Source organism: Rhinolophus sinicus, linkage group LG06 (assembly GCF_036562045.2).
Source record: "Rhinolophus sinicus isolate RSC01 linkage group LG06, ASM3656204v1, whole genome shotgun sequence".
NCBI lineage: Eukaryota > Metazoa > Chordata > Mammalia > Chiroptera > Rhinolophidae > Rhinolophus > Rhinolophus sinicus.
In genome coordinates, this window is record NC_133756.1 from 65,464,910 (window position 1) to 65,480,167 (window position 15,258).

Here is a 15,258-nt window from a genome sequence, read left to right on the forward strand (position 1 = left end):
TAATTTTTCAATTCAAATTTTTGTTTATTTATATTTAGGTACCTGCGTTTGTATTATAAAAGAATTTTGGTATCTATGTATGTATTATTACACTTAACTCATTAGCATTAAAAAAAATTAAAAGGTGGGGGGTGGGAGATGAGGGTAAAGGGGATCAAATATATGGTGATGCAAAGAGAACTGACTCGGTGGAGAACACGCAATGTGATATATAGATGATGTAATACAGAATTGTACACCTGAAACCTATGTAACTTTATTAACAGTTGTCACCCCAATAAACTTTAATTAAAAAATAATTTAAAACATTTATATAGATAAGCCTGTATAATATGTATCCTTATTTTTCCCTCACAAATTTGGGCAAAAAAGTGCTCATTATACATGGCAAAATATGGTATTTCTTGTGTTCATACCTTGTGATCCCATCTAATGTAACTGATGGGTAAAGAGAGGGGTTGAACTCTAGATAGAACACAAAGAGTTAATCTGTTATTTTAAATGTGTTTGGCAATTCTTTACTGGGATAAGTCCTACAATGTGAAACAAATTGGTTAGTAGGACTGACTCTAAGGATGGCAAATAATAGGAAGGAACCTGAGGAAGCTGGGGTGTTCTTGATTCTCTAGTAATATTTATTTTTAGGGAGAGTAATGTCGACATAGCATTTGCTATATATTCTTAGAAATACATGAAAGAGCAAAATGATTTTTTTGAACTTACTTCAAAGTAGAGGTTACTAAAGCCTTATTTGAAGGGAATACGTGTTTTGTAACACCTGAGTAGACCTTGTTTATGTAAATTGTAGTATGAAGCATATATTCTCTTAACTAAAAGTTGTGTGTTTCTTTTTATTTTAAGAATGGTTTCATCTTATTTAGTCCACCATGGGTACTGTGCCACAGCAGAGGCCTTTGCCAGATCTACAGACCAGACGGTTCTAGAAGAATTAGCTTCCATTAAAAATAGACAAAGTAAGGACACTATGGTACATGGCTAACACTTGTTTTCAGATTACAGGTTTGGTTATATCGATTTTTAGAAATTATGTTTTCAAACTTAAAATTTTTCAACTAGATTAATTTAAATTGATGCCTCTGAAATTTTTTGCATTGACATTTTTGAAGATTACCTTTAAAAAATTCACATAGGACTTGTTAATGTTCTGCATGTAGAAATACGGAATTTTGGAGAATTTTTTGTAAGAAATGTTTACCATTTTTTCTTAAAATTAAAGATGTTTTTGTGAGCTTTCAGAAAATAAACATTTAATAAAATGTTTTTTTTTTCAATACATAAAGTATTGTCCCATGGTTAGATGTTAGTGAAGATAATATGTGAAAGAAATTTACTAATAAGTATCTTTGTATTTAAATTGCTATCTAAATTTAAGATAGTATTGATTTTACGTGTTTTATTGCTTAGGTCCTAGTGCTTGAGGCCAGAGCAGTAGGGCCTGTTCTGACAAGGGCAAGTCAGCATGATAACTGTTCCACAGTTAGCCATCCTAAAATTGGTGTGGTTAGTCCATCAAGGAGTGTATGACTCAGTGTGAATATAGGCATAAAAACAGAACATGATGGGTGAAATCATGACGAATGAAAACAATTGTTTTATGGGTCGTGCTGCTATAATGACACTGACTATATTGTGTTGTGGCTGTTGTATACTTGTCTGTCTTCTCACTATAACAAACTGGTGAACAGATTAGATGATCACTTAACTCTTTGTATCCTCGTTATCTAATTTAACAAATATCTGACACAAGGAATGCTCAATGAGTGGCTGTTGAATTCAGATCCTAACTCAAAGTCCACCATTCATTTAGTTATGGGTTCAAAGGTTCTTATATTTGATAAAACATTTTTAATATTGTTTCTTTAATGTTTCTTAGTGTCTTTTTAAAAAAACTACTTTAAAAGATACGATTGCCGTATTAAAAGCTGTACATTTTTAGTGAATATAATTTGATGAGTTTGGAGATCAGTATGTATCGGTAGTATATATCGTGAAACCATCAACACCATGTATACCATAAATATAAATTAGTGTTTAATATTTCAATATTGTTTAAGAGGTGTTTTTCCTATATTACTTGTATGATAGTTTGTGATTTTTTTAATAGTTAATGAAAGTACTGGTTTTTCTAATTTTTTAATTGTCTGAAATTTTCCCTTCATCACCTAATAGAAACTATGATTCTAGAAAAATGGAAATTAATCACAGTAACTTAAAAATATTTTACTGTCTTTTTTTGTTGAGAATCCACTAAGTTTATGTTTCTACTCTTAAAAATTAATCATTTGCTCCCTTTTTCTAAATAGGAATTCAGAAATTGGTGTTAGCAGGAAGAATGGGAGAAGCCATTGAAACAACACAACAGTTATACCCAAGTTTACTTGAAAGAAATCCTAATCTTCTTTTCACATTAAAGTGAGTTTATTTAATAAAATGTTATATTTATTATATGTGTGTATGTTGTATGTAACCAAAATTATTCCCATGTTTTAATTTTTATTTTACCTTGTGTTAGATATTTACATATAATTTTGTAATACAGCACATTAAGTAACAGGTTATAAAAAACACTTGTATTGAGGACTATAAGCAGATGGCATCTTTTGTTGTGTGTTTGCTCTTCTGTCAGTCTATCTCTGTGTTTCAAAATGTGGAAAATCTTATGTTTCACAATGTGGAAAATCTTATTTAGAAGGTGAGAATCTATTTTTTCTTCTGCAAAGTATCTTATAAGTAAGTCACAGACATTTTTAAAAACTGTGGTAAATATACATAACATAAAACTTGTCATTTTAACATGTGCGGTTCAGTAGTATTAAGTACATTCACGTTTTGCGACCATCGCTAACCATCCGTCTCCAGAACCTTTTTCATCTTCCCAAACTAAAACTTGGTATCGATTAAACACTAACTCCACATTTCTTCTCCCCCCCTCAGCTCCTGGCAACCACCATTCTATTTTCTCTTTGTGAACTCGAATTTAACTACTCTAGGTACCTCACATAAGTGGAATAATAAAATATGTGTCCTTTGTAACTGTCTTATTTCCCTTAGCACATTGTCCTCAAAATTCATCCATGTTATAGCACATGTCAGAATTTCCTTCCCGTTGAAGGCTGAATGATATTCCTTTGTATGTATAGACCACATTTTGTTTATCTACTCATCCATTAATACACATTCGAGTTACTTCCACTTTTGGATATTGTGAATAATGCTGCTGTGGATAGAGGTGTGGAACTACCTGTTGGAGCCCATCGTGTTCTTATGTACTACTTGATTTGCTACCAAGTGCAAATATTATTTTGATTAAATTATTCTTAGCTTAAAAGTCCATTTTGCTTTTGCTTAGTATAGCTAAAGATAGATTTTCGTTTTCTTAATAAATCTTGATTAAAGGAGATAGTATTTTGCATTATAGTTTTCATTTTTCTGAAAAGTTTTAAATTCATTCTATGCAATACAGTATATAAAACCATATTTAGTATTTTTAGCATATTATCTAAAGGCCAAAGTTATTGATCAATACAAGTTCTTAAAATATCTCCTTTCAGAACTCTGTTGCTATTAAATAAACAAACAGCTATTTAAAGATTATCTAAATAAATTTTTCTTTTCTTTTTTTAGAGTTCGTCAGTTTATAGAAATGGTGAATGGTACAGATAGTGAAGTACGATGTTTGGGAGGCCGAAGTCCAAAATCTCAAGACAGTTATCCTGTTAGTCCTCGACCTTTTAGTAGTCCAAGTATGAGCCCCAGCCATGGAATGAATATCCACAATTTAGCATCAGGCAAAGGAAATACTGCACATTTTTCTGGTGAGAGTCAGTCTTATGCCATTATTTTTACATTTTTGCCCTTCTTTATATTTTTGAACCAAAATATTTTTTTAAAAATCTAGACACGTCTGGGCCAGCCCGGTGGCTCAGGGTGGTTGGAGTGCTGTGTTCCCAACACCTAGGTCACGTGTTCGATTCCCACATGGACCAGTGAGCTGTGCCCTCTACAGCTAAGACTGTGAACAACCGCTCTCCCTGGAGCTGGGCTGTGTGAGCAGCCGGAGGTCGGCGTAAGCTGCCATGGGCTGCTGTTTGCTGCCAGGAGCAGCTGGTGGCCAGCGTGAGTCGCTGGCAGCCATCATGAGCGTCCGTGGGCTACTGTGTGCTGCCATGGGCTGTTCTCTGCTGCCATGAGTGGCCGGCAGCCATCGTGAGTGGCTGGCAGCCAGTGAGAGCTGCTGGGAGCTGCTATGAGCGGCTGACCAATGACTGGCGACCGACTGCCTCCGCCGGGGGGATGGGGGGAGCGCAAGTCTCATAGTACCAGCTGGGCCAGGGAGCTGTGTCCTACACAACTAGACTGAGAAACAATGGCTTGAACCGGAATGGGGGGGGCGGAGGCAGAAGAAAGAGGGGTAATCTAGACTCGTCCGTGTAGCTGTTTTGCACATGTGTATACTTGGTCTCAAGATGTTCTGGAAGAAAAATAGTGGGTATGTTTTTAGTAACTTGAAGATCTGTTTCTGAGAATAGGTTACTATAGCAGATTGTCATAGACGAAGGCCAATTTCTAGAATTGTCTCTAGAAATTAAGTCATAGATATTTGGTAATGAAAAGGCAGTTGTGTGTTTTAGTGAAGTTTAAATGTAAAGGTGGTGATGTGGCTGTGATGTCGTAGGCCACCAGTCGCCACACCCAGCTGGCTGCCCGCCATTTCTTTCTTTCCCAGCTGGCTTCTTGCAGGAGTCCACTCTGCCCCTTCATTTCCTCCTGTCCCTTTTTGGCTCACCAGCCTTACTATACTCTACAAGGCTTTTGGTGTTCTCTTAATTGGAATTCTCTCCTTTCTTGGCTTTTATGACATCATTTCTACAGGTTTATTTCTGATCCTTCTTTGTCTTCTTTACTTGTCTTTTTCATTCTGTTTTTCCCCAAGGTGTTATGTTTCCTCTGTCCATTTAACTTTCTAAAACAGAAGTCAAATACTGTTTCCTTTCATAGAGTAACACCTTTGTTTTTTCTCCATCAGCATATAACTTTCTACATCACTGTAATACCTCTATTTATGTCACAATCCCGTACAATGCAAATGATTCATGTTTGTATCCTTAGCCACCACCCCTCTTGAGTATCATACAGTCACTTCAGGCTTGGACAAATTCTTAAGCTGAGTATATTCATATTTAAGGTGGGGGTGATGGTAACACTGCCCTCATGAGGGGTTGTGAGGAGTAAATTAGATCCATAATGAAGCCTTCAGTAATGTTAGAGGAGATGATCATTACAGCTCACAGTTAAGCAGACTTACAGCCTTTCAAAGAATTTAATCGTTTGTTTGCTCTCTAAATAGTCTGTTGACTCTCCTATATTATATGAGTTTTAAATACAAAAATCAGAATATGGGTACATTATTTACAACCTAATAAAATAGTGTGTGTTTGGGTTTTCATGAGCTACCTTTTTCTTCTTTTTTTTTTTTCCAGGTTTTGAAAGTTGTAGTAATGGTGTAATATCAAATAAAGCACATCAGTCATATTGTCATAGTAAACACCAGTCATCCAATTTGAATGTACCAGAATTGAACAGTATAAATATGTCAAGATCACAGCAAGTTAATAACTTCACCAGGTAAGTGATTTCCCTATCTCTTGCATTACTATAAGCAACCTAAGTATAAGTGTCATCATTTTTAATAATTTGAAAAGATTGAGTTAGATGGAGCATAACGGGGGTCTGGGCATTCCTAAGCCCCCAGAAAATAAAAGGATAAAGAATGAGTTCCCCAAAGCTTTTCAGTCTTCATGTGCACATAGGCTCTTCCCTTTGTTCCTTCCTCTTACTCTCCATTCCCTCTTCCCTCTAGTGGGGTTATAAGGACAAATCCAATCTTCCTGCCACCACAAACCTATACAGATGATCACTTAAATGCTATTTGTTATGTTTCCAAGTCACAGTAGCGTATTTAACATCTAGGATTAACATATATGTTTACAACTACTTTTCCCCCCGATATGTGCGTTTTTTGGTGTAAACGTGTAGAACATTATCCTGAGTTACAAATAACTAACTTTACAAAGACTTTTTTGAGAGCCGATCTTTAAGTAGCTTGTATATAGCAGATGTGGTTAAGTCCTTTTAGTAAACATAGAGCGTGAGGATTAGTATTGGGGATCTGGTGGGTGTCAGGCATTCTGCTAGACAGGAAGCACGCCTCTTCTGACACCAAAGTTAGAGGTAAGAAGTGTCTGTATCACTGTACTATGACGTACTCAGGTTCAATGTGCTTGAAACCTAAAGGCTCCTGAAATGTAATCACTTGAATTGGACACTAGTGTGTGAAAGCAAGTTCTTGGGAATTCAGCTTGCCCACATCATCCAGCATCTGAATCTCAATTGGCTCAGGACTAGAGGAATGGTAATTTTTTTTCCATTCTAACCAAAATAATGGTTAGATTTTATTAATTTGATCTTGGTTTGGTTATAACACGGATTGGTCATACTGCATTTTGGGGGAATATTTCTCAGTGCAGCATTTTCTCATCAAAGTAGAAAGAACCTAACTTTTAGCATGGAATCTTAATGAAAATATTCTGGAGAGAGGCGTATATAAAAAATCTTATTTGCAAATTTAGAGATTTATCAGAATTTCAAGGTTATCTATCACCAGTGACAAAAACTTCCTGCAGTAGTGGTGTTGTGTGGTATAGGTTATAAGGGCAGTCCACAGAGGTGGTGAGAACAGTAGAAACAGTGATGGTCTTTTGTTGAGGTCAGGGTAGTCTTTCACAGTAGAGATGACATACTGAAAATAGAAAAATTAGAATATTGTAGTAGAAATTATGTGTGGAAATTTAAAAAGTTAAGCCTTTAGTACTTTATCGGACTTTATGGTACTCTAGTACTTTATCGTTGATAGAGGGTTCTGCCATTTTGTGAGGGTAGGATTGCAGTCACTTGGTGGGTTTTTCTCTTAAATACTATCCTAATGGTAGGAAGTTGTTAAAGGGACTTGTTATTACCTAAGTTCAGGGAAGGAAGCGTAACAGAAGGAAGTGATGACACGGCATTCTCCTTTGCAGTAGTGAAGGAGAAGAAAGTAAGCTTTTAAATTCCTTAAACTGTTAAACAGTAATGGTTATTATTTTATAGTTGGTAATGGCTTTACTTACAACAATATTGTGAAGTAGGCAAAGGTGGTATTAACTGTTAAAACCATTTTACAGATGTAGAGCTGAATACCAGAAAAGTAAATGACTTTTTTTAAGGTCAATAATCAGTAGCTAGTAAGTTGCAGAACTGAGACTGCTTCCTGGGATTTCTGACTTCCTGACTTGTGCATTATACTTCCATCTGAAATCCTCTTCACCTGACCCTCCCTCTTCTCCACCTAACTTCTGTTCAAGTTAGTTAAAACTCAGGTTCAGATGTTAACTTTTCCAGGATGTTTTCCTTGATTTACATCCCTGCCAAATGGTATATCACCCGTTGTGATTAACTTTTATCACAGTCCTGATCCTCTGTAGTATAATAACTTCATTAGCTTTTAATAGGCTGTTTGCTCCTAGAGGGCAGAAGCTATTTCATTATATCCTTAGCACCTGACATGGAACATGGCTCAGAGGCCCTTGAATGTGTGTTGAATGAAATAATCCTTCTCAAATACTATATTGAATTGTCAAAAAAATTGTTTATGATAGTACATTATTAAGATCACTAAAAGCTGTAATTTTAAGGATTTATATTAAATTAAACATTTTTAAAATTTGATTTTTCTTATCAATTCTCAAGATGCTAAACAAGCTTTTCTGACTGATGAAGGAGTTCTAGGGCCATAGCCCCTGCATTTCCTAGGTCTCTCTCTGTCCTTTTAGGGAATAGGTTTCACTGACAGAAGTGTGTGTACACACGCGCACACACACACACTCACTCAAACTCACACACAATACAAACTGACCACCAGTGGTAGGTAACCTCTGGTGACATTATGCTTAGAGTGCTTTTGTTCACCTGCATTCAATGTTCTTTTCCTTACAAATGAATATACATTGCTTTTTTAATAAGAAAAGCTATTTTTCACTTAAGTATTTCCTAAATTTGCATCAAGCTTTTCCTTCTGGGCTGTATAATTGTTACCTGGTTCTTCATAGAAGAATCACAATATTTATTGTAGCTTAGAGTGTGGATGGATCGGAAGGAACAACTTCATTATGTCCAGATGCAGTTATTGGCACATAGGGATTCATTCAGTAAATGTGAAATGAGTGAAAATTGGAAACACCCCAACTATCCAGATCAGCATGGTTAAAATTAAAATTTGACAATACTTTAGAATCTTTAGCCAATAAGAAAGTCTGTGAGAGAGGTGGCCGGTTGCTCAGTTGGTTAGAGCACAGGCTCTCTTTAACAACAAGGTCGCCGTTTCGATCCCCTCATGGGCCACTGTGAGCTGTGCCCTCCACATCTATTGGAACAACTACTTGACTTGGAGCTGATGGGTCCTGGAAAAACACACTTAACATAAATTGAAAAAAAGAAAAGAAAGCAAGCGTGTGAGAAAAAAATAGTTTTGGGCACTGGGAAGGTATGAGAGGATGAGACTAAATAGTTTTTAAGATTATTTACCTTTGAGAGAGGGTATGTTTTTAAGTAGTGAGGACAAATGCCAAAATGTCAAGACTGTTAAAGAAAAAGTTGAGAAGGTAGTTGAATGTGAGGGCAGAAAGGAGGTGAAGTGGGCTCCAGGAATACTTTGTTTGGAAAGTGTAGTTTTCCCCTACATGCTGGAAATGAATACTGGGGCAAGCACGAGGGCTGCTGGGGCAAGAGTTAATTAACAAAGAATGATGAAGATCTCAGTTTGAAAAATAGTGTGAAGTATGTGCTAAAGTATGATTTTTCCATATTGATACAAAGTCATGAAACCAGTACATTTTAGTACATCTCCAGGAGTACAAATTTGTTTAAAAAAAAAAAAGCTACATATTTGGCTTTCAGTACATTCAAGATTTAACTAAATATTTTTTTTGCAGATTGCTGTTGCCTTATGAAGTCAGTTTATAAGTAGGCTATGTAGTTGAGTAGTAATTTATTTTAAACTAAGCTGCAAGTATGCGATTTCTAAAATTAGGTTTGTTTTTTCGTTTTCAGTAATGATGTAGACATGGAAACAGATCACTACTCCAATGGAGTTGGAGAAACTTCATCCAATGGTTTCCTAAATGGTAGCTCTAAACATGACCACGAAATGGAAGATTGTGACACCGAAATGGGTCTGCAGTGATATTTCTTACATTTTTAATAAAAAATGATGACTACAAGGTTATGTTTTTACTTGTACTGATTCACAGTGATGAGCATAAATCAAATTTAAAGCTGTATGTGTCATTGGATCTGATAGAAATACATGTTACTTCTGTTAAACTTGTGAAAGTGGGTTGCTAAACCGAGTAGTTACTTTTCAGTACTTTCCAAAGTTAAGTGCTAGAGATTTCTTTGCTGAACAGTCTTATTTTGGCTCATATTTAGTGCTGTCATTAGTGCAGTAGTACCAACTTATTAGTGTTAAATATCCTGTAGGATATTTAAGGTTGGAAAAATATTTTCACTTACTTCAATATAGCCAGTAAAGGCCAAATGGGTAGAGATGATTTTATACACTCTAATCAAACAATTTCTTAAATTCATTTTATATGAATTCATTTATATATGTGAATATATAAGCCATTTTATGGCTTTACATAGTTCACTGCCTGGCACATAGTAGGTGCTTAAGTATGACTCCTTCCCCCCAAAAAAATAAGTGACTGAAAGATACAGTAGTATGCTTAATTTTCCTTTGTTGATAACTTGTGTAGTAAATTGTACCATGAAGTTAAACCATCAGCAAACTTCATCAGTTGGAAAGTGAAAAATTATTGAAGCTTACAAATTATTATTTGTCAGAATTCCATGGCAACATTAGATTTCTTAATATTTTGAGGTTAAAGGGTATCTTTTCTGATTTCTAAGAGTATGTGTAAGAAACTACTTTATAAATGCAAAGTTATTTTATTATTTATACAACTACCTGTTGTTGAGGATTATGTGTTCTAATATGTAATTCACTTTTTTAAGCAAGGAATATGATTTAAAAGACAGTCTAGATTTCTTAGATATCAGCAACCTCAACGTTCAACGAGTAATTTAAGCATAGTGATTAAGAGCAAGAGTTCTAGAGCCAGATTATCTGGATTCAAATTCTGCAACTGCCACTTGCTAGCTGTGTAACCTTGGACAAGTTACTTAAGAGCTCTGTGCCTCAGTTTCTTCATCTGTAAAATGGGTACTATAATAACTGCCTCGTAGGTCATTGTGGATATTAAATGAACTAATCTGTGAAAAGCTAATAGCCCAAAGTAAGTGCTTAGTAAATATTACCTATCATCATTAACGAATTATGTTATTATTAGTGATTTAAATGGTTACATTATTGATCAGTGATTATTGTCAACCAAGAAATATACTATAAAATTGTGTTTTCTAAAAGTAGTGCAATTACCCTTTTTTATTAGTATAATATGGTGTCTTCTGTGTTTTTATGAAAATCGTTTCTCCTCTCTTTAGATTCCAGGAATCATTTTATTCTATCTATATTCTATGTCAGTTAAAGTAGTTTGAGAGGCAGTTATTTTTTTCTTTATGTTGCTTAATGTAGTTTTAGAGAATTGTGCTTAACTTTTCATAAAATTTTCCCTGACATATAGGTACTTCCTAATACTGTGAGAGGTTGTCTCCTGACTTTCAACTGCATGCTAGATATTGGATCCTAGACTCTTGAGACCTAGATAAAGCATACGTTTTAGCTGCAAAATTCCATATTAAATTAAAAATAAATCTGCATATTTAGAGAAAATATTAGGTAATAGTTACTAAATGAAATGTACAAAATGTTATCAGCAATTTATGGTCATCGCCTTCCATTTGGTAAGGTGGTAAAACACTTGTTTTGCTTACAGAGGTTGATTCAAGTCAATTAAGACGCCAGTTGTGTGGAGGAAGTCAAGCCGCCATAGAAAGAATGATTCACTTTGGAAGAGAGTTACAAGCCATGAGTGAACAACTGAGGAGAGAATGTGGCAAGAACACAGCAAACAAAAAAATGTTGAAGGTAAATTTGTTTTCCCTTGATCAATTATAAATGCATCAAGGGAACTAAATTATAGTTTTGTAAAATATTGAGCAGTACTAGAAATTGTTGTGAAACTTGGACAGGAACTCCCTGGCTTCCTGCCCATTTGAGAGTGAAAGTGTTCAGTGGAGCTGGGCAGCTCTGCTGTCCTGGAAAGAACACTGAATTTCAAGGAAAAAAGTAGCGATTTAATCCCACTTCTGCCACCTGTCAGTGATGTGTGTACACTTTGTCAACTTACTTTCCTACTTTTCTCAGCTGTATAATTGGCAGTTATTATGAGTGTGCTGATAAAACTATAAATTTGAGATATTTTTATTTAGTAAACATTGTTCAGGGTTGCAGCAGATAGAATATGTAATACATGGTTTTCATTTTGATGATAATTGGTGAAGGATTTGGGTCATCTTTGAAGCCAGAATAGTTAATGCGTTTTTAGGTCTTTTCTGGATTGACGTTTATAATAGCTAGTAAGATGGATACAATTTAAAGAGTTTAGTAATAAGTAAGCCACAATTTTTGTATCAGTTGAAGATGGAGGAGTTTTCCCCTCCCTAAGTCAGCACTGCAATTAGTTGTAGGGATGTTGCCACTCTTTAAAAGTTTGGTTTTTTTCCCTGTACTCAAAAAAGTCCTACCAGCCCTGTAAGCCTATGAAACATTAACCTAGCAGTTGTTTTGGTTTTTTATCCTGCGTTAGGTTAGGATCAAAGGTCACATTTTTTCCTGAATGTTTTGAAAGAAATTCACAAAACAAAGGACAGATACATGCATGTAGTGGCCTTGAGACTGATGCGTGTAACGTACACAGTAGGAAAGGGCAAGGCTCCTGCCATCCCTTCCTGACCCAAACTGAGAGTCAGTGCATCAGGCACCCGCATCTAGTAGCACTGAATATGGCATAAAATCAGCAAGAATCAAACAGCTCCCTTCATATAGCCTCAGGACAGCATCTGTGTAGACAGAACATACCTGCCTAGCCTAGGATGGGTGAGGGAGCCCTCTATGTACACTTCCAGTTAAAGGCGTACAGTCTGGTATTTTCAGTAGCTGAGGTGGGAAGAGGGGTGTATTCAACATATTCACTGCTTCATCTACTGGATAGCACAACTGCTATTCTATTGGTGACCCTCAACTATCCCAAAAAAATAGTGGTTAAATTATGATTTTTCTGGTAAATAAAAGAAAATTGGTGGATTATGTAATTTGAATTGCTTTTCATTTAAAAAGTCAAATCAGACATTTATATACTATTAGGAAAATGGCTGTCCACATTTGCCCTATAAGATTAAGAGTTCTTTGAGGTCAGACTAGGTCTTAATATTTAACTTCCTCCCCTTTTAAATATATCTAATACATATAGCAGCTAGATATTCAATGAATGTTTATTAAGTTGAGGTTGAATTAATTTGAAAAGTATAACTAATTTTTCCAGATTGGGAATTTTCATCACAGTGCAATGTTGTAGAGCCTTTTATGACATCAAGAGTGCTAAGAAGAAACTTATTTCTCAGCCTTTATTATTATTTATTATTAAGTGATTTTAGGTATCTAAAGTTATCCTTTTGGGAAACTGAGTACTTCTCTGCTAGACACTGGAGATGTTTTAGGGCAATGGTTCTCCACTTTTTTGGCATCTAGACACTTGAAGAGACTATTAAAGATTCCCAAAGAGTTTATTGATTTTATACTATACTACAAACTAGAACTAAAACTAAAATTAATTTAAAAATAACAATAAATCTATTTAATAACACATTTTTATGAAAAAAATTATCTTCCTACAATAAAATAAAAAATAAGAAGGGTGGCATTGCTTTACATTTCCACAAATCTCTTTAATGCTAGGCTAAATCAAGATAATCTGGATTCTCAGACCTACCTTTGCATTCAGTCCATTGTGACATCACACATCATGTTGCCTCTGGAAAACCCCACTGTACAGTTGTGAGAGAATGAGAAAAGTGAAAGTGGTATTACTATGAAAATAGTTCTGACTTTACAAAACCCATGAATAGGTATTGGACCCAAGTGTCCCTGGACTATATTTTGAGAACGGTTATTTAAGGGATATTTGGGAATATGAGATGTTTTTAAGAATTTGTAATCTTTTTTTTAAGTTTCAGGTGTACAAAACAAGATAGTCATTAGACATTTATATATCTCACAAAGTAATAACTCCAGTAAATCTATTACCCATCTGACACTACATAGTTATTATAGTATTATTGACTATTCCCTATGCTCTGTATATCCCCATGACTATTTTTTTTAATTACAGTTGACATTTAATATTATATTTCTAAAAATTCATAGACTCTTTTTACAGCAGGTCATTTGACTTGTTAAAACTCGATGCTGATTGAGCATGATGAAGGAGTGTGATTTATGTAGTGCCTGTGAACATTTAAGATTTCACTCAGTCAGCTTACAGTCTGATTCTAATTTGCATGAAGCTCAGAAATGGTATTACATGGCCTATTCTCAAAGATATTCCTTGATTATATATTGAATTATGTGACTATGTAATTCATCTTCATGTAAAGAATGTAGATGGCTTTGATTTTGCACCTCTGACTTTTAAACAAATGACAACTGCTTTAGAGACTTCTTTAGTATTCTGAGCTGCTTTCTTCCCATTCCCCAAACTTTCCTTGGTCCAGATAGGCTGAGTGACTGATCTAACTTATAAGTAAGTACTTAAAGAACAAGGGTGGAAGATTTGAGGGCAACATGAAGAGGAAAGGTTTTTTTGCCGTTGAGAAGGTTTAGAAATTACTCCTTTTCCTTTTCTTCACGTCAGGTCCCATGTGATTGTAGTAGGGTATTTTTATTTTTTCTGGATTTGTATAAACTGAACTTTCGAATCATACATACATAAATATGGAGAGAATGATTTGGTTAAAGTTGAAGGTAAGGTTTACCTAAATGCTTTACCATAAGATGCCAGGTGTACTTTGCTTCCCCTGGGTGGAGGAGTGGTGAGTAACTGCCATAGAGCAGCCCTGTGGAGTAGCCCACCCATGGTAATGAGGTGTAGGGAGTTCCTGCAGCAGCCCTTTCTTCTAGTTCTCTCAGCCTTCCTCTCCTCTTTCCCTGTTGTCTTTTTGTTCCTTACCTGCCGAAGTCTGCCAGTGGCTCCCAAGAGAACTGCCTGACTTTGTTCAGCAGCTGTTTGTGGAACTTCGGCAGTGTGGCGAGGACTGCTGCAGGCCTGTGGGAGTCAGGTGTGGGTGATGCCCCAGCTGGCAAGGAGCGTCAGGTAGTCAGTGAAGCAGGACTGGAGCCATTTAGACTCCCCCTGTGTACACACTGCTCCAGATTTTAAGTCGAGTGTAAGTACAGTTTGAGAATCCTACCTAAATGATGTCACATTTCCCTCAAATTATTCCCACGGAGGTAATTTTTAAAAATAAACAGTAACCCATAATTCCATGCACTATATTTCACAGATACTTTGTTTTGTGCTTTAAATCTGATGTGCATATATTTTACCTAGTTAGTAATTTTAGTTGTCCTGTTTTGTATTGATTTTATTTATTGTCATAAAAATGTATTTCCAGTTTCTGTGCATTGTTTACAATTATTTTTAAATGGCTACATGATATTCTATTGTGTTGCTATATCAGTTTATATCAGCATTGCTCTTTTGATAGACTTTATTTGGTTTTATTCAAATGCTTTGGTGAACACCTTTATCATATATCCTTGTTTCTTCCTTAAAAATATTCCACTGGGATAAAGTCCTAATTATTGAATCCAAAGGATAGATTTATTGTGGCTCTTGGTACATACAAGTATTGCTATAGTATCGCTTCCCAGGAACCTACCAATGTAGCAGCAGTAATAATAGAGGAATGTGCCAGTGGCACTGCTGCCTTAACTGCATGTCTTCGGTTACTGTCACCAGTTATATTTTACCGCAAGGTTTAAACCATTAATGTTGCTTTGTTGATGTCATTCCCTTTGAATAATAAAGTTCTAGGCAATGCTGTAAACTTTTTTTTTTTAGGGTTTTAGTAGCTTTGATTACACCTTCACTCTACTTCCAAGCTATGTTTCATGGTGTTGGC

At 35.4% G+C, this 15,258-nt stretch overlaps 1 protein-coding gene across 1 annotated transcript in view; it reads left to right on the top strand.

Moving 5' to 3' along the window:
• The window catches only part of RANBP9 (RAN binding protein 9), an 80,840-nt gene that overhangs the window by 58,855 nt on the left and 6,727 nt on the right, over positions 1–15,258 (top strand). Inside the window, exons 7-12 of the mRNA XM_074335205.1 lie at positions 862–974; positions 2,325–2,433; positions 3,646–3,836; positions 5,502–5,646; positions 9,166–9,287; positions 11,013–11,164. Coding sequence (XP_074191306.1) covers positions 862–974; positions 2,325–2,433; positions 3,646–3,836; positions 5,502–5,646; positions 9,166–9,287; positions 11,013–11,164 — 832 coding nt within the window. The remainder of the gene's footprint in view (positions 1–861; positions 975–2,324; positions 2,434–3,645; positions 3,837–5,501; positions 5,647–9,165; positions 9,288–11,012; positions 11,165–15,258) is intronic.